The sequence below is a fragment of the Agelaius phoeniceus genome, chromosome 30 (genome assembly GCF_051311805.1).
Source record: "Agelaius phoeniceus isolate bAgePho1 chromosome 30, bAgePho1.hap1, whole genome shotgun sequence".
Taxonomy (NCBI): Eukaryota; Metazoa; Chordata; class Aves; order Passeriformes; family Icteridae; genus Agelaius; species Agelaius phoeniceus.
Window position 1 is genome coordinate 3,378,279 of NC_135294.1, and position 18,066 is coordinate 3,396,344.

At 60.0% G+C, this 18,066-nt stretch overlaps 1 protein-coding gene across 4 annotated transcripts; it reads right to left on the bottom strand.

Moving 5' to 3' along the window:
* Positions 1-628: 628 nt before the first annotated feature.
* LOC129131563 (actin filament-associated protein 1-like 2) lies at positions 629-18,051 on the bottom strand. 4 transcript variants are annotated; one of them, XM_077191765.1, is made up of 18 exons: positions 17,349-18,051; positions 13,383-13,508; positions 12,713-12,784; positions 12,554-12,609; positions 11,812-11,911; positions 11,520-11,740; positions 9,539-9,718; positions 8,396-8,479; positions 7,879-7,963; positions 6,899-7,116; positions 5,905-6,029; positions 5,712-5,829; positions 5,484-5,592; positions 4,462-4,596; positions 2,722-2,867; positions 2,511-2,621; positions 1,658-1,856; positions 629-1,142 (listed from the first exon to the last, which is right to left on the bottom strand). In XM_077191765.1, exons 1-18 carry the CDS (start codon positions 17,362-17,364, stop codon positions 889-891), a joined length of 2,355 nt encoding a protein of 784 aa, XP_077047880.1. In that variant the 5' UTR covers positions 17,365-18,051; the 3' UTR covers positions 629-888. The 4 variants fall into 4 exon arrangements, with proteins under 4 accessions (XP_077047880.1, XP_077047881.1, XP_077047879.1 ...); XM_077191766.1 differs by having other exon boundaries at positions 5,484-5,589; positions 12,713-12,787; XM_077191764.1 differs by having other exon boundaries at positions 12,713-12,787.
* Positions 18,052-18,066: the final 15 nt, after the last annotated feature.

The window sequence follows — 18,066 nt, forward strand, 5'->3', positions numbered from 1 at the left end:
TGGGATTGGTATTAACCCCACAAACCCCTTCACCGGGATGGGGATGGACCCCACACACCTGGATGGGAACAAACCCCCACACACCAGGGGTGGGGCATCAACCCACTCTGGGTAGACCCACAAACCCCTTCCCCGGCCGGCATCGGGACTGACCCCACAAACCCCTTCACTGGGATCAGGATATCCCCCAAAAACTCCTTCCTTGGGATCAGGATTGACCCCACAAACCCCTTCATCAGAATGGCCTGGACCCCACACACTTGGATGGGAACAAACCCCCACACACTGTGGGGGGGCCATCAGTCCACTCTGGATGGACCCCACAAACCCCTTCACTGGGATTGGGATACCCCACAAACCCCTCTACCAGGATGGGGATGGACCCCACAAACTCCTTCCCTGGGATCAGGATTGACCCCACAAACCCCTTCACCTGGATGGAGCCCATAAACCCCTTTAAACAGGATGGGGATTGACCCCACAAATTCCCTCCCTGGGATCAGGACTAACCCCACAAACCCCTTACTGGGATGGGGATGGACCCCACAAACCCCTTTAGCAGGATGGAGCCGCACTCACCAGGATAAGGACAAGGACACCCCCCTCACCCCACTTCCCAGCTCACCCTTTCCCATAAAACCCAAGTATTATTCATTTTTTTTAATTCTCTAAAAAAAAATTAATAAAAATCAAAATAAACATTTCTCCAATCAAACCAAGCCCTGACAAGCACAGCTGTTGGAAAAGCACCCAGGGCCCAGCCCGGGTCCCGCTGGCTCCAGGGAATGGAATTGGATCCCTCCCAAATAAATCTGTGTCCCCCAGGGTTTATCCACACCCATCCCTGGAAATTCGGGGTGGGCCCATACTCGGGACAGAGTCAGCAGCTCATGGAGGTTTGCACCCCATAAAGGAGGTGGGGATGCAGGAGGGAGAGGCAGGAGACCCCCGGCTGGGGAGCTGATATGTGTGCATCGATATATCTGGATATAAAAATAGATGTGCGTAGTGGTAGCGTTGATAATGGTGGGTAAAAGTCAAATTCCGGGCTGATCCCAGGCTGGTCCTGCACGATCCACGCGCAGCCCGACGCTCTCTGGGAGACTCCGTGGTGCTCACATCGCAGATTTCATCTCCCACTCCTGGATAAATTAAATTGTGGGGGGGGTCAATCCCTCATTTCCCTGTTCTGTAGGATCCCCTAAACCCTTCTGTCCTGGATTGCCAAGCAAATTGTGTTCAATTCCCCATCTGCATGGCAGCTGTCTCCTGTTCATGGGCAGTTTTCCTTATCTCTTCCACACCCACTCCTCCCTCTGGGAGACACCTGCTGATAAGAGGCCATTGAATGTCCCTGCATGGCTGATAAGAACTGCAGCATCCCATTGGGAGATGTGAGCCCAGAGGGAGGAGCCAAGCATTCCTGCCTGGATAGAATCTGGAGATTCTGGGACACCAGCCAAGCATTCCTACCTGGATAGAATCTGGAGATTCTGGGACACCAGCCAAGCATTCCTACCTGGATATAATCTGGAGATTCTGGGACACCAGCCAAGCATTCCTACCTGGATATAATCTGGAGATTCTGGAACACCAGCCAAGCATTCCTACCTGGATATAATCTGGAGATTCTGGAACACCAGCCAAGCATTCCTACCTGGATATAATCTGGAGATTCTGGAACACCAGCACGGCTTCTCCACGGGATTCCCCAGAGGAGCAGCAGCTGCCTCTCCTTCCCCTGGATCTTCAGAGGCAGAGACTCCACCCTTCTCCAGGATCCCTGCTCCAGCAGAACCAGCCCTGGCACTGCAGGAGGGCTGAGCCACAATTCCAATGGTTCTGCTGCCAACAGCCTGAACCACAGGGTGTCAGGCTGGGTTCTGACTCTGGCAGTGTTGGTTTAGTTCACTGCATTGTTTATTTTATCTTTTTATTTTCTTCCCCGTTAAAGAACTGTTATTCCTGCTCCCATATTTTTTGCCTGAGCCCCTTAATTTAAAATTTATAGCAATTTGGAGGGAGGGGGTGTCACAGACATCTTTTATGAAAAATCCTTTCCTTAGGATTTTTCCTCCTGAGAAGCTGAGAGGCCTCAGGAACAAAATGTAACCAATGGTTCTCTGCTGCTGTGGAATGCAACAGGTGCATCTGGGATTGGGCTCATGTGGTTGTTTCTAATTAATGGCCAATCACAGCCCAGTTGGCTCAGACTCTCTGTCCGAGCCACAAGCCTTTGTTATCATTCTTTCTTTTTCTATTCTTAGCCAGCCTTCTGATGAAATCCTTTCTTCTATTCTTTTAGCATAGTTTTCATGTAATATATATCATAAAATAATAAATAAAGCCTTCTGAAACATGGAGTCAGATCCTCGTCTCTTCCCTCATCCTCAGACCCCTCTGAACACGGTCACAGAGGGGGTTTTACATTTTTTACATTTCAGAGGAGGCTCCTGCCTTCCTCAGCAGACACCTGGCTTTCCAAACCCAGACACCTAATCCAGAATTACCTTTGTCTTCCTCATCACATTTCCCTTCCCTGCCACGACCGGGGACGGCGGCGGCCTCAGGGCGCTCTTGGCTGACGTGGTGCGCTTCAGCAGCGGCCTGAGGAACGACCCCTGAGGGAAAAACAGCACAAAAAGGGTGAGAGGTGCCCTCCAAACCTCACTATTTCTGTAATTCAGGGGATCCTTTAATTCAAACCTCGGTGTTTCCCACCTCAGAGCCAGCCGAGCCGGCGGTGGCAGCGATGTGACCCTTGAGGGACTTCCCGAGGCTCAGCAGGTTCATCTCGGAGCCGGCTCTCAGCCTGCCCTGCACGCCCCTCTCCAGCTGCCGCTCCGGCTTGGGAGAGGCTCTGTGCCCTGCAAGGACAGAATGGGCAGTGCCCAGCCAGGAGTGGGCAGTGCCCAACCCAGAGTGGCCACAGAGTGGGCATTGCCCGGCCAGGAGTGGGCACAGAGTGGGCATTGCCCGGCCAGGAGTGGGCACAGAGTGGGCATTGCCCGGCCAGGAGTGGGCACAGAGTGGGCATTGCCCGGCCGGGAGTGGGCACAGAGTGGGCAGTGCTCAACCCCAGAGTGAGCAGTGCCCGGCCCACTGTGGGCAGTGCCCAACCCAGAGTCGGCAGTGCCCTGCCAAGAGTGGGCAGTGCCCAGCCCAGAATGGGCAGTGCCTGACCCAGAGTGAGCAGTGCCCAGCCCAGAGTGACCCCAGAGTGGGCAGTGCCTGACCCCAGAGTGGGCAGTGCCCATCCAGGAGTAGGCAGTGCCCATCCAGGAGTAGGCAGTGCCTGGCCCAGAGTGACCCCAGAGTGGGCAGTTCCCAACCCCAGAGTAGGCAGTGCCCATCCAGGAGTGGGCAGTGCTCATCCAGGAGTGGCCACAGAGTGGGCAGTGCCTGACCCCAGAGTGGGCAGTGCTTGGCCAGGAGTGGGCAGTGCCCAAACCCAGAGTGGGCAGTGCTTGGCCAGGAGTGGGCAGTCAGTGCCTGAACTCAGAGTGGGCAGTGCCTGACCCCAGAGTGGGCAGTGCCTGACCCCAGAGTGGGCAGTGCCCAGCCAGGATGGGGCAGTGCCCGGTCCCAGAGTGGGCAGTGCCCAGCCCAGAGTGCAGGAATAGAATTTGACAGAATTTTGTATTTGCTGAGAAATGCCCCAATGAAGGCAGGATTGATGCATTTGACTCCATGTTCTCACTATTTTATGATACTATATTATATTAAAGAATATTATACTAAACTATACTAAAGAATACAGAAAAGATACTCAATGCTCAAAAGATAATAATGAAAACTCCTGACTCTCTCCAGAGTCCTGACACAGCTTGGCCCTGATTGGCCAAAAGAGTGAAAACAACTCCCAGCAGAATCCAATGGAACAATCACCTGTGGGTAAACAATCTCCAAACACATTCCAGACAAGCAAAACACAGGAGAAGCAAATGAGATCAGAATTGTTTTCCTTTTTCTCTGAGCCTTCTCAGCTTCCCAGGAGAAGAATCCTGGGTGAAGGGATTTTTTCAGAGAATATGAATGCCACAACAGAGTGACTAAATTATCTTTTGTCTTTTTAAAAAGGAAAAGAAGCTCAGAAGTTTCTCTCTTTAATTAGAAAAAAAGACACTTTCAGGGACTTTACTTCAAACTGAAGGATAGCCAGTGGGACAGAAGCTAAAAAGTCTCACTTAAGCAACTTACTAGAAAAAGAAGAGAACAAAAGAACAAATGTTTTTTGTAGGGTGTTTTACTAGGAGCGAGAGATTTTTGCCCTCAGCTCAGGTTTTCTCCATAAAGAGCTTTGTAATTTTGCCTTCCCTTAAAACTTTTCTGTTTCTAACACTACTACAGAAGCCATCTTGCTGATTTTATGCTATTTTAGGTGTGAAATATTTCTCTGAGAGCTCACAAGACCTGTCTGGAAGAGACCATAACATCCCCAGAGCCCCTGCGTGCTCCTACCGACAACATCGAGCCCTTTCCGCGTGCCCCTCTTCTGGGGCAGGGTCAGGGTGTGCTGGGACAGGCACTGATCCCGGCTCTGCAGGCTGGGGCTGTCCTGGGGCAGCTGGGCACTGGCAGGCCTGGCCTGGAGAGCTGGGGAGGGAGGGAAGAGGAGGCACGGTCAGGAGGAAGGGCAGGGAGATGGTGGGAAGGGAAGGGAAGAGAAGGGAGGGTGAGGAGGAACGGAAATGGAGGGAGGGTCTGGAGGAAGGGAAGAGAAAGGGTGATCAAGACGAAGGGAAGAGAAAGGAGGATCAGGAGGAAGGGAAAAGGAGGGAGGATGAGGAGGAAGGAAAGAAGAGGGAGGGTCCAGAGGAAGAGAAAGGATGGTAGGAAGGAAGGGAATAGAAAGAATGATCAGGATGAAGGGAAGAGAAAGGGTGATGAGGAAGAGGAGGGAGGATTGGCAGGGGAAGGATGGTGGGAAGGAAGGGAGAGGAAGGGTGATGGGGAAGAGAAGAGGAAGAGAAGAGGAAGAGAAGAGGAAGAGAAGAGGAAGAGAAGAGGAAGAGAAGAGGAAGAGAAGAGGAAGAGAAGAGGAAGAGAAGAGGAAGAGAAGAGGAAGAGAAGAGGAAGAGAAGAGGAAGAGAAGAGGAAGAGAAGAGGAAGAGAAGAGGAAGAGAAGAGGAAGAGAAGAGGAAGAGAAGAGGAAGAGAAGAGGAAGAGAAGAGGAAGAGAAGAGGAAGGGTGGTGGGAAGGAAGGGAAGAGGAGGAAGGGTGAGAAGGAAGGAAAGAACAGGGAGGGTCTGGAGAAAGAGAAGAGAAAGGATAATCAGGAGGAAGGGAAGAGGAGGGAGGGTGAGGAGGAAGGGCAGGGGAAGGATGCTCAGGGGACAGAGCAGAGGAGGGACACTGGGGAGAAAGGGAAGAGAAAGGGTGATCAGGAGGAAGGGAAGAGGAGGAACGCTGGGGAGGAAGAACAGGGGAAGGACACAGAAATCCCAGCTCTGGGGAAGGTGGGCACACCCTGCCCCTCTCACCTGCGTGCGCGGGCCGGGCACCGCCCGGGGCGGCGCTGCTGGCACTGCTGGGCACGGCAGACGCGGGTCTGGGGCGCTGCCCCTGCGCTGCCCGGTCCAGGCTCTGCTGCTGCCGAAGGAAGGCCGAGAGAAGCCCGTGGGCAAGGGGATGGTGGGAGTGGGAGTGGGAGTGGATCCCCCCGCGCTGAGGGGCACGAGTGGGGGGCACAGACCCCCGGCAGATGTTACCAGCTGCTGCAGCCGCTCCGCGTTGGAGTGGAGACGTTTGGGGGTCTCAGCTGCTCCCTGCCCGAAGGGATCGTCCATGTAGGCGTTGGGGGTGGGCACCCGGCGCAGCAGGAGCCCCCTGAGGGCAGAGGGGTCGCGTTACCCCCGCGCCCCACCCGGAGCGGGAGGGCCGGGGGGTCCCCAAGGTCCTTACCCGGCAGCGGGGCGGCTGCTCGGCCTGGGGGGTCTCGGGGGGGGCCCGTCGCCCTTCTTGGGCTCCGCTCCTCCCCTGGCCTGCAGGGTCTTCAGCCACGCTTCCCTTTCTTCGTCCGAACGGGCCTGGGGGGGGGCAGGGGCTGGGCTCAGGGGTGCCCCCGGGGCAGGGGCTGGGCTCAGGGGGTGCCCCCGGGGCAGGGGCTGGGCTCAGGGGGTGCCCCTGGGGCAGGGGCTGGGCTCAGGGGGTGCCCCTGGGGCAGGGGCTGGGCTCAGGGGGTGCCCCAGGGCAGGGGCTGGGCTCAGGGGGTGCCCCCCTAGACATGGTCTGGGCTCAGGGGTGCCCCTGCAGCAGGGTTCAGACTCAGGGGGTGCCCCCAGGGCAGGGTCTGGGCTCAGGGGGTGCCCCTCGGGCAGGGTCTGGGCTCAGGGGGTGCCCCCGGGGCAGGGCCTGGGCTCAGGGGGTGCCCCCGGGGCAGGGCCTGGGCTCAGGGGGTGCCCCCGGGGCAGGGCCTGGGCTCAGGGGGTGCCCCCGGGGCAGGGCCTGGGCTCAGGGGGTGCCCCCGGGGCAGGGCCTGGGCTCAGGGGGTGCCCCCGGGGCAGGGCCTGGGCTCAGGGGGTGCCCCCGGGGCAGGGCCTGGGATCAAGGGGTGCGTCTCAGGGTAGGGTCTGGGCTCAGGGAGTGCCCCCCTAGACATGGTCTGGGCTCAGGGGGTGCCCCTGCAGCAGGGTTCAGACTCAGGGGGTGCCCCCAGGGCAGGGTCTGGGCTCAGGGGGTGCCCCTCGGGCAGGGTCTGGGCTCAGGGGGTGCCCCTGGGGCAGGGTCCGGGCTCAGGGAGTGCCCCCTAAACATGGTCTGGGCTCAGGGGTGCCCCCAGGAAGGGTCTGGGCTCGGGGGTGTGTGACAGAACAGGATCTGGGCTCAGGGGTGCCCCCCTAGACAGGGTCCAGGTGCCCCCCAGGAGTGACTCGGGGGTACCCTGCCGGTCCCTCACCTGCAGCAGGGCGAGCTCCCGGCCGCGCTGGGCGATTCGGATCCGGAGGTTTTGGGGGGATCCGGCGGCCGCCCCGGGGGTCACCTCGCAGCCGTCCAGGCGCAGGGCGCACACGGGGCGCTGGGCAGCGCCGGGCTCCGGGAACATGCGCAGGGCTCCGTGCCGGACCGCGCACCACAGGCGCTGCCAGCGGCCCCGCAGCCGCACGGCCAGGAACCCTGCGGGCACCCGGTCAGCGGCACCCCCAAACCCCGGCCCCTCGCAGCCCCCACGGGGGCGGCACCCCCAAACCCCGGCCCGGCACCCCCGGCCCCTCGCAGCTCCCCCAAACCCCGGCCCTTTGCAGCCCCCCCAAACCCCGGCCCTTTGCAGCCTCGCCCGGGGACAGCACCCCCGAACCCCGGCCCTTTGCAGCCTCCACCGAGGGTGGCACCCCCAAAACCCCGGCCCCTCACAGCCCCCACGGGGGTCGGCAACCCCGGAACCCCGCCCCGGCACGCCCCCCCCCGAACCCCGGCCCTTTGCATCCCCCCAAACTCCAGCCCTTTGCAGCCCCCCCCGAGGGCGGCACCCCCAAACCCCGGCCCGGCACCCCCGGCCCCTCGCAGGTACCCCCCAAACCCCGGCCCTTTGCAGCCTCGTCCGGGGAGAGCACCCCCCAAAACCCCGGCCCTTTGTAGCCCCCACCGAGGGCGGCACCCCCAAAACCCCGGCCCTTTGCAGCCTAGCCCGGGAACAGCACCCCCGAACCCCGGCCCCTCGCAGGTACCTCCCAAACCCCAGCCCTTTGCAGCCCCCAAGGGGGGGTGGCACCCCCAAGACCCCGGCCCTTTGCAGCCTCCACCGAGGGCGGCACCCCCAAAACCCCGGCCCCTCACAGCCCCCACTGGGGGCGGCAACCCCGGAACCCCGGCCCAGCACCCCCCCCAAACCCCGGCCCTTTGCAGCCCCCCCGACCCCCAGCCCCTCGCAGCCCCCACCTCCTTTGGCGTCCTCTCCGGGCCGCGGGCTGCGGGCCGGGCTCTGCCGGCAGCGATTCTCATCCTCCTCTTCCTCCTTGCCGAGCTGGGGTGCGGCAGGCTCAGAACCCAGCTGGGTGGGGTCTCAGCCCCCTGCACCCTGACCCCCTCCCCAAAAGGAGCGCGGGATTCGGGGTTGGGGTGCATTCCTGACCCCCTCCCCAGAAGGAGCCCAGGATATGGGGTTGGGGTGTATTCCTGACCCCCTCCCCAAAAGGAGCCCAGGATTTGGGGTTGGGGTGTGTTCCTGACCCCCTCCCCAAAGGAGTGTGGGATTTGGGGTTGGGGTGCATTCCTGACCCCCTCCCCAAAAGGAGTGTGGGATTCGGGGTTGGGGTGCATTCCTGACCCCCTCCCCAAAAGGAGCTCAGGATTTGGGGTTGGGGGTATTCCCGACCCCTTCCCCAAAAGGAGCCCAGGATAAGGGGTTGGGGTGTATTCCTGAGCCATTCCTGAGTTTCCCAGGGGACAAACTCACCCTGCTGAGCCTCGAGGAAGGCGGTGCAGGGACACTGAGCGCTGCCAGCCCGCTCGGGGCATCGCTGCTCACCTCCTCGATCACCTGCAGAGCCAAACGGGCAGCACTACACCCCTCACTCCCACTCCCCCCAGCTGAAAACGCTCTCACAACCCCAAAAAGGGAATGGGGACACACCCCGGGAGCACCTGAGCGGGGCCACGCCCCCATTTCCCCTGTGGGAATCCATAAAATCAGAGGGGTTTGGGAAAGCTGCAAAAGGCCTCAGAGGCAGCAGAACTGTGAGCAGAGCTAAAGCAGCAGCCATGAGATTGGGCAGCAGAAAAATTATTTAAACTGTAGAAAAGCAAAGACAAATAGAACAATGGTCTGTGTATTAACGCTTGTCTAGAATAACTCCCTAAGCTACAGAAAAGTTTATCTAGAGAGATATTAGGGAGTTCTAAGCTTAATAATGGAGCTCTGTGCATTGTGTTTGAAGGCTCACAAGCAGGGATTGTATTTGAAATAAGCAAGCATTGTTTAACCAAAGGTACCTGTGCTTATACTGGTTGGATGGAACTACTGTCAATGTGCTTTTGCTTTGTGGGATTGGTCAAAACACTCATAAAGTGAGTTGTAACATTAAGTTCTGGGTCTGCTGCCTGGGATGTGAGCTGGTGGCATCTCCCCATTGTCATAACCATGGAATGAGGCTGATGCTGGAAAATCAAACAGCTCAAGGCACGTTCCCAGCAGTCCTGTCCTGTTTGTGATTTGTACAGAGCCCCCAGCCGGGGATAGAACTCTTAACCCTGGTGACCCTGTCCACCCCCATCCTATTTCCACTTCTGTCAGAACTCACTGCATCCCTCTGGGTGTCCAGAGTTGCCAAGGACCCCCCCAGGCACACAGACCAGAACACCTGTGGGTTTGATTGTGACCCCTGGAGCGAGTTTCCAGCTTTGTATGAGGACCGGAAAGTCACAGAGGTTTGAATGGTGTAATAATAAAATGATCACAGGGTGAAAATGTCGATTTTAGGATTTTTGGTATGGGGGTTGTGGAGACAAAGCTGGAGGAACTTCATGATTTGTGCAGAGCCCCCGGCCAGCAGCATCCCCATGCCCACCCCGCTCCTGCCCGGCTGCAACACCTCCAAACCTTCCTCCAGTCCTCGGCCTGCTGCCGGCTCTGGAAGCCGATGACCAGCACCTCTCCTGCTGTCCCTGTCACCTTCAGGGCGTGTGGCATCTTCTTGCCCCGCTTGTCCTTGGCGGTGACACGGCAGCCGCGCAGGTCCAGCTCCAGCACGGGCTGCAGGTCAGCGGCACACCTGAAACACTGAGGGGGGCACAGCGGGGTCAGGGGGGCACAGCGGGGTCAGGGGGGCCCCGAGGGGTCAGGGGGGCCCCTCCATGCCTGTTGGAGTGAGGGGGGTGGGATGGTGGGGATGGATGGAGAGCAGAGATCTCTGCAGCCAGGTGGGGAATTTGGGGTTTATTGCAAAGGGCCAAGGGCAGGGCCCTGCTGGGAGCTGCCAGGCACAGCTCAGAGCAGGCCTGAGAGAAGAGAGGGGAGAGAGGATGAGAGGGTGAGAGAGTAAAAGGATAAGAGAGTAAAAGGGGCACCAGGGTGAAGTTCCCATTACAACACAATAAATCTTCTTCTATGTTGAATATTCTGATTCTCACTAACCAATCCAGTACAAGATACAAATCCTACAGCATTTCCATACAGCCTATAGAATCATTACATTACCATCCTGTGTTACATTTTAAACCATACAAACTCCTCTTTGGGCCCCTTCTGCCAAGCTGGCAGGGTCTGCTCTGCCCCTTGGGCCTGTCTGCAAGCAGAGGGTGTTGTTCCATCAAAAGGGGATCACCTTCAGCCAGCCACACCATTGTTTTCCAGTTGTTCAGTAACTGAGGGATCTCAAAGCTGCTTTCATTTCAATCTCGCTTATAGTTCCTATATTCTCGACATCTTTTGCCAGACAAACATATTTATGAGGCTTTCCTGTTCCATCTTCCCCAACAATGGAACTTGGGGTTTATTGCAAAGGGCCAAGTGCAGGGCCCTGCTGGGAGCTGCCAGACACAGCTCAGAGCAGGCCTGAGAGAAGAGAGGGGGAGAGAGGATGAGAGGGTGAGAGGGTAAGGGGGTAAAAGGGTAAGAGAGTAAAAAGGGGTAAGAGAGTAATGGGGTAAGAGAGCGAGGTTCCCATTCCAATACAATAAATCTGCTGTGTTGAATATTCTGATTCTCACTAACCAATCCAGTACAAGATACAAATCCTACAGCATTTACATACAGCCTATAAGAATCATTACATTACCACACTGTGTTACATTTTAAACCCTACAAACTCCTCTTTGGGCCCCTTCTGCCAAGCTGGCAGGGTCTGCTCTGCCCCTTGGAGCTGTCTGCAAGCAGAGGGTGTTGTTCCACCAAAAGGGGATCACCTTCAGCCAGCCACACCATTGTTTTCCAGTTGTTCAGTAACTGAGGGATCTCAAAGCTTGCTTTCATTTCAGTCTCACTTATAGTTCCTATATTCTCCAAATCTTTTGCCAGACAAACATATTTATAAGGCTTTCCTGTTCCATCTTCCCCAACAATGGAACTTGGGGTTTATTGCAAAGGGCCAAGGGCAGGGCCCTGCTGGGAGCTGCCAGGCACAGCTCAGAGCAGGACTGAGAGAAGAGAGGGGCAGAGAGGATGAGAGGGTGAGAGAGTAAAAGGGGTAAGAGAGCGAGGTTCCCGTTACAACACAATAAATCTTCTTCTGTGTTGAATATTCTGATTCTCACTAACCAATCCAGTACAAGATACAAATCCTACAGCATTTACATACAGCCTATAAGAATCATTACATTACCACACTGGGTTACAAACTTATAGTTTCCATATTCTCCAAATCTTTTGCCAGACAATCATATTTATAAGGCTTTCCTGTTTCATCTTCCCCAACACTCTGCCTGTCTGTCTGTCTGTCTGTCTCCCCTGGCTCACCTAAACTTGCTTTCATTTCCATCCCGCTTATAGTTCCTATATTCTCCAAATCTTTTGCCAGCCAATCATATTTATGAGGCTTTCCTGTCTCACCTTCCCCCTCCACGCCTCCCTCCACCCTCCTCACCAGCAGCACGTGCTCCCTGACGATGAAGAGCTGCTTTGCCCACTGCCCGAGCCAGCGCTTCCTCCACAGGAACCCGCAGAGCTGCGGCTCGGGCCGCCCGGGGGGCTCGGCCTCGGCGCTGCAGCGCAGGTAATGAGCCCGGTCCTTCACCGCCTCCTCCTCCTCCTCCTCTTCCTCCTCTCCGTACGACTCGTAGTGGCTGCTGTCGCTGTCGCCGCCGCCTGGGAGCGGGGATGGGGTCAGGGCTGGGCAGGGCGGGGGGCGCTGGGGAGGGGGCGCGGGGGGTCCTCACCGGTTCTGCCGTGCCCGGGGGGTTCCGTGTCCTCGTAGGAGTCATCGGCCGGGGGGGCCGGGGGGGCCGGGGGTCTCGGGGGGGCGCCCGGCTCCTTGTTCTGGGGGTACAGGGGGGTTCCAGATGTGGGGGAACCTCGCAGGGTCCGGGGGCGGGTGGGCACCAAAAAACCTCCCGGGCTGGTTGGAGCCTCGCTGCCAGCAAGGCTGGCCAGTGGTGCCATCGTGGGTATGGGATGGGCCCCCCTCTCCCACTCCCTGAGCCCCCTCTCTGCCCCCTCTCCCACCCTCTGAGCCCCCCCAGCCCCTCGGTGCCCCCCTGAGCCCCCCCAGCCCCTCGGTGCCCCCTCTGCCACCCCCTGAGCTCCCTCGGTGCCCCCCTGAGCCCCCCCAGCCCCTGCTGCTCCCTTGAGCCCCCAGCCCCTCTCTGTCCCCTCTCCCACCCTCCTGAGCCCCCCAGCCTCTCTGCCACCCCCTGAGCTCCCTCTGTGCCCCCTCTCCCACCCTCCTGAGCCCCCCAGCCCCTCTGTGCCCCCTCTCTCCCACCCCTGTGAGCCCCCCCAGCCCCTCGGTGCTCCCTCTGCCACCCCCTGAGCTCCCTCGGTGCCCCCCTGAACCCCCCAGCCCCTCTCTGTCCCCTCTCCCACCCTCCTGAGCCCCCCAGCCCCTCTCTGCCCCCTCTCCCACCCTCCTGAGCCCCCCAGCCCCTCTCTGAGCCCCCAGCCCCTCGTTTCCCCTCTCACCGCTCTGGGCGGGCTCGGCCGGGCTCTGCCTCCCGCTGCATCCGCGCTCCCGGAGCCTGAGGGGAAAAGCAGCAGTGGCAGCTCCGTGCCGGGGAGCTGAGGGGTCGGGGACCCCCCAAAACACGCGTGGAGGAGGAGATGGGGACGGGGGGGACTCACCCGGGCTGGTCCGGGCCTGCGGGGGCCCCGGGGAGGGCGAGAGGCAGCGCATGATCATGTACTCGGCATCCTCTGCTGTGAGGGGCAAGGCCCAGGGAGGGTCATGGACTCTCACTGGCCCTAAACACGTTCATACTCCTAACCCTGGTGACCCTGTGCACCCCCATGCCTGCAGGAGTGTCAGGGATGGTGGGGATGGATGGAGATGAGAGATCTCTGCAGCCAGGTGGGGAATTTGGGGTTTATTGCAAAGGGCCAAGGGCAGGGCCCTGCTGGGAGCTGCCAGGCACAGCTCAGAGCAGGCCCAAACAGGGAGAGAGGCAAAGGGAGTGGTAGAGAGGATGAGAGTGAGGTTCCCATTACAGTACAAGAAATCTTCTTCTGGTCATGGAATTTGGGGTTTATTGCAAAGGGCCTGGGTGCAGGGGCCTGCTGGGAGCTGCCAGGCACAGCTCAGAGCAGGACTGAGAGAAGAGAGGGGGAGAGAGGATGAGAGGGTGAGAGACTAAAGGAGGATAAGAGAGTAAGAGGGTAAGAGAGCAAAAACATAAGAGACTAAAAGGGGCACCAGGGCGAAGTTCCCATTCCAATACCATAAATCTCCTGTGTTGAATATTCTGATTCTCACTAACCAGTCCAGTACAAGACACAGCCCCAGCCCCGCACTCACCTGGGCCCTGCAGCCGCCCCAGCAGCTCCCACACCGAGCTCTTCTTGGCCCGAGCGGCGGCGCTGAGGCTCTCACGGTCCAGGAGGAGCAGGAAGGAGCGCAGGTCCGACAGCAGCTTGTCCAGGTCTGCAGGGGACAGCGACAGCAGCGTGACACCGCACACCCAGAGCACTGCGGGGCGGCACCGGCCCTGCCTCCTGCACGGGCACGGCCGGGGGGTCCCCAATGCTGTGGGGGGTCCCTGATGCTGTGGGGGTGTCCCCGATGCCGTGGGGGTGTCCCTGATGCTGTGGGGGTGTCCCCAATGCCAGGGGGTGTCCTCAATGCCATGGAGGTGTCCCCAATGCCATGGGGGGTCCTCAATGCCATGGAGGTGTCCCCAATGCCATGGGGGGTCCTCAATGCCATAGGGGGGATCCCTGATGCTGTGGGGTGTCCCCAATGCCTTGGGGGTGTCCCTGATGCTGTGGGGTGCTCCCGATGCCATGGGGTGTCCTCAATGCCTTGGGGGGGTCCTCAATGCCATGGGGATGTCCCCAGTGCCAGGGGGTGTCCCCAATGCCTGGGGGTGTCCCCGATGCCATGAAGGGTCCCTAATGCTACAGAGGTGTCCCCGATGCCATAGGGGAATCCCGATGCCATAGGAGGATCCCAATTCCATGGGGAGTCCCTGATGCCATGGGGGCGTCCCCGATGCCATGGGGGAGTCCCCAATGCCATGAGGTGTCCCCGATGCCAGGAGGTGTCCGCAATGCCATGGGGGTGTCCCCCATGCCAGGAGGTGTCCCCCATGCCAGGAGGTGTCCCCGATGCCATGGGGTGTCCCCAGTGTCAGGGGATGTCCCCGATGCCATAGGGTGTCCCCGATGCCATGGGGTGTCCCCGATGCCATAGGGTGTCCCCAATGCCATGGCCGGTACGTGCCCGGTCCCACCAGCCCTGCCCTGCTGCTGCACCTGCCCTGGGCGGGCACAATGCGGCCATTGACGGGCGCGGGGGCACCGGGGGAGGATGAGGAGGGGGCCCTGCGGGGATGAAGGCTCCTCTGTTGTGCTCACAGAGCCGGTTTGTTCCCGGGTGCACCGGGGGCTGCTGCTGCTGCACGTGCGGAGGAGGAGGAGGAGGAGGAGGATGAGGAAGATGAGGAGGAAGAGGAGCCCTGGCAGGCTGGAGCAGCTGATGAAGGCTGAAATGCCAGGGTAGGGACAGGGGTCGGGGCTCAGCGCCAGGCGGGGAAGGACAGAGGGACAAGGAGCTGCTTTGTGCCCGCAGCAGGGACAGCGGGAGGGCCGGGCCAGCAGCGCCGCCACCCCGCGGTGTCCCGAGAGACTCCGGGCAGGTCCCTCTGTCCCTCTGTCCCTCTGTCCCCGGTGGGGACAGTCTGGGGTCCGTGCAGGTGCTGCAGGGCAGGACCAGGAGTGCCCTCGGTCTGTCCCCGCTCCTGCAGGGCCCTCCTGCCCTGGGCACCTCCAGGTGCCACCACCGCAGTGGGCAGATGTCCCCCGGTGCCCCAGGGTCACTGCCCGGCTCCCCCCAGGCTCTGGCATCAAACACCCACGGCCTGGCACCGGTGCCAGCTGTCCCCAGAGCACCCCGGGCCCTGCTGGAGCCCCTGTGCCACCGCACAGCTGGAAAGGGACAGTGCCAGCGAGGCCACCACCGGCCAATGCTGCACCTGCAGTGCCACAGGTGACACCAACACCCCCAGATCCCTGAACCCCAAATTTCTCTGGGTTAACAGGGATGAATCCCAAATTTCTCCAGGTTAATGGGGATGAATCCCAAATTTCTCCAGGTTAACAGGGATGAATCCCAAATTTCTGCAGGTTAACATGGATGAATCCTAAATTTCTTCAGGTTAACGGGGATGAATCCCAAATTTCTTTGGGTTAATGGGAAAGAATCCCAAATTTCTCCAGGTTAACAGGGATGAATCCCAAATTTCTTTGGGTTAACATGGATGAATCCCAAATTTCTTCCAGTTAACAGGGATGAATCCCAAATTTCTCTGGGTTTACGGGGATGAATCTCAAATTTCTTCAGATTAACAGGGATGAATCCCAAATTTCTCCAGGTTAATGGGGATGAATCCCAAATTTCTGCGGGTTAACAGGGATGAATCCCAACTTTCTCCGGTTTAACATGGATGAATCCTAAATTTCTTCAGGTTAACGGGGATGAATCCCAAATTTCTTTGGGTTAATGGGAAAGAATCCCAAATTTCTCCAGGTTAACAGGGATGAATCCCAAATTTCTCCGGGTTAACATGGATGAATCCCAAATTTCTTCCAGTTAACAGGGATGAATCCCAAATTTCTCTGGGTTAACAGGGATGAATCCCAAATTTCTCTGGGTTTACGGAGATGAATCCCAAATTTCTCGGGGTTAACATGGATTAATCCCAGAATTCTCTGGGTTAATGGGAAAGAATCCCAAATTTCTCCAGGTTAACAGGGATGAATCCCAAATTTCTCCAGGTTAACAGAGATGAATCCCAACTTTTTCCGGGTTAACAGGGATGAATCCCAAATTTCTCTGTGTTAACGGGGATGTGGTGCACCCCAAAAAGGCGGTGGCACCCCAAAAAGGCGCTGGCACTCCCTGGGTGAGGCAGAGGAAGGAGCCCCCCATGTCACACGGTCCCAGGGCCGGGTGACGCCCCCTCCCCTGCCCGGAGCTGCTGGCACCGGGGTCCCCCCGTCCCCTCCGCGCGTCCCCGGACGCGGAGCCCACACCCAGCCCGGGGGGAGAGGAAACATCTGGCAGCGCTGAGTCCGGGCCGAGCAACGCCGGAGCTGGGCCCAAACATCTGGATTTCCCTGGAAACCGGGGCAGGGAAGGGGGGGAAGAGCTCCCAGCGGGAAAAGCGGCGGGGGCTGGGGCAGGGGAGCGCTGGAGGGACCTGCGGGCGGCGTGGGGCACACGGGACTGTCCCCCCCCCGGCCAGCGGGCCTGGCTCGTCCCCTCCCTCCCTCCCTTTCTGCTCTCCTCCGCCCAGGCTGAATTCCTCGGCAATGACATCTCCGTCCTCTCTCTCACCCTTTTGCCCTCGCTGCGCCCCCCCCGCGCCCTCCCCCGGCCGCTGGGGCAGCGATCCGTGCCCAGCCGTGCCCAGCCGTGCCCGCAGCCGCTGCAGGGGCTGCCCTGAGCCCTGGCCCGGTGCCCGGTGCCCGCTGCCGTGCCAAGGGAAAGCGGCCGGCATGGAAAACATCAGCCTCGGTCTGCGGGGCGGGAGGAAAACGCCCCCCAAACACACACAGAGCGTCTCCTAGCAAAGCTCCCGCCCGCGGCACGGTGGCATCATCACCATCATCATCATCATCCTCGTGCCATCTTCCTCATCCTCGTGCCATCTTCCTCATCCTCGCGGCCCCGGGGATGCCATGGGAACGGCAGCGCCCGGGTGATGCCAGCGCGGGCGGCGATTCGGGGCAGCCTTTTGGGGTTTTATCCGAGCCACGAGGCGCCCGGGGGGCGCGGGGGTGTGGAGGTGACCCGGGGGACCCCGCGGGTGGCTCGGGCCCAGCGCGGGATGACTCAGAGGAGGCTGCGGGGAGCTGCTCGCGGCCACAGCGTGACTCGTCATGTGCGGAGGCTCCAGGCCACGGCTGCAGGGTGGGGACGCTCCCCCCGCGGCTGCTGCACTCCCAGATTGCCCCTGGGAGGGGGCTGGAAGGGGCGCTGGGCCCCCCGAGCCTGACATGGCACCCCAATGTCGGGGGGACACCCCAATGTCGGGGGGGACACCCCAATGTCGGGGGAACAACCCCGTCCCTCCTTCCCCTCCAGCTCTGACCCCGCAGCCCCCGCGCCTCCCACTCCCCCTTTTCACCCCCTCCTCTTTTCCCGAACCCCCTTTTCCCTTCCCTGCCCCCTCAGCCTCCCCCAGGGCTGAACCCCCTTTTCCCCCCGGTCTGGGGTTGGTGCCCCCCGGCCTCGCATCCCGTCGGAGCCCCCCCCCCGTACCTCGCTGCCGGGACATGGTGCGGGAGCGATCACATCGCGCCGGGACCGGGACCGGGACCAGGATCGGGATCGGGATTGGGATCCGGACCGGGATTGGGATGGGGACCAGGAGCAGGATTGGGATCGGGACCGGGATCAGGACAGGGACCGGGACCGGGATCAGGATTAGGACAGGGACCCGGATCGGGATCCTGACGGGGATCGGGATCGGGATTGGGATCTGGATCGGGATCTGGATCAGGACAGGGATGGGGATCGGGATCGGGACAGGGACAAGTACCGGAAGCGGGATCAGGACAGGGACCGGGATCAGGATTAGGACCGGGACCGGGATCGGGATCCTGACGGGGATCGGGATTGGGATCTGGACTGGGATCGGGATCAGGACAGGGACCGGGGACCGAGATCGGGATCCAGACGGGGAACGGGAGCGGGATGGGGATCAGAATTAGGACAGGGATCGGGATCGGGACCGGAGCCGGGATCGGGATCCAGACGAGGAACGGGATCGGGATCAGGACAAGGACCGGGATGGGGATCGGGAGTGGGATGGGGATCGGTACCGGGATGGGGACCGGGCCCGGGCCCGCGCTGTCCCGGCCCGGCTCGGCTCGCACACGCCCTGCGGGCCCCCAGCGCAGCCCGGCCGGGGCGGGAGGAAGGCGGGGAAGGCTCCGCGTCCTCCTCGGAGCAGCACCGCCATCTGCAGGGACCCGGC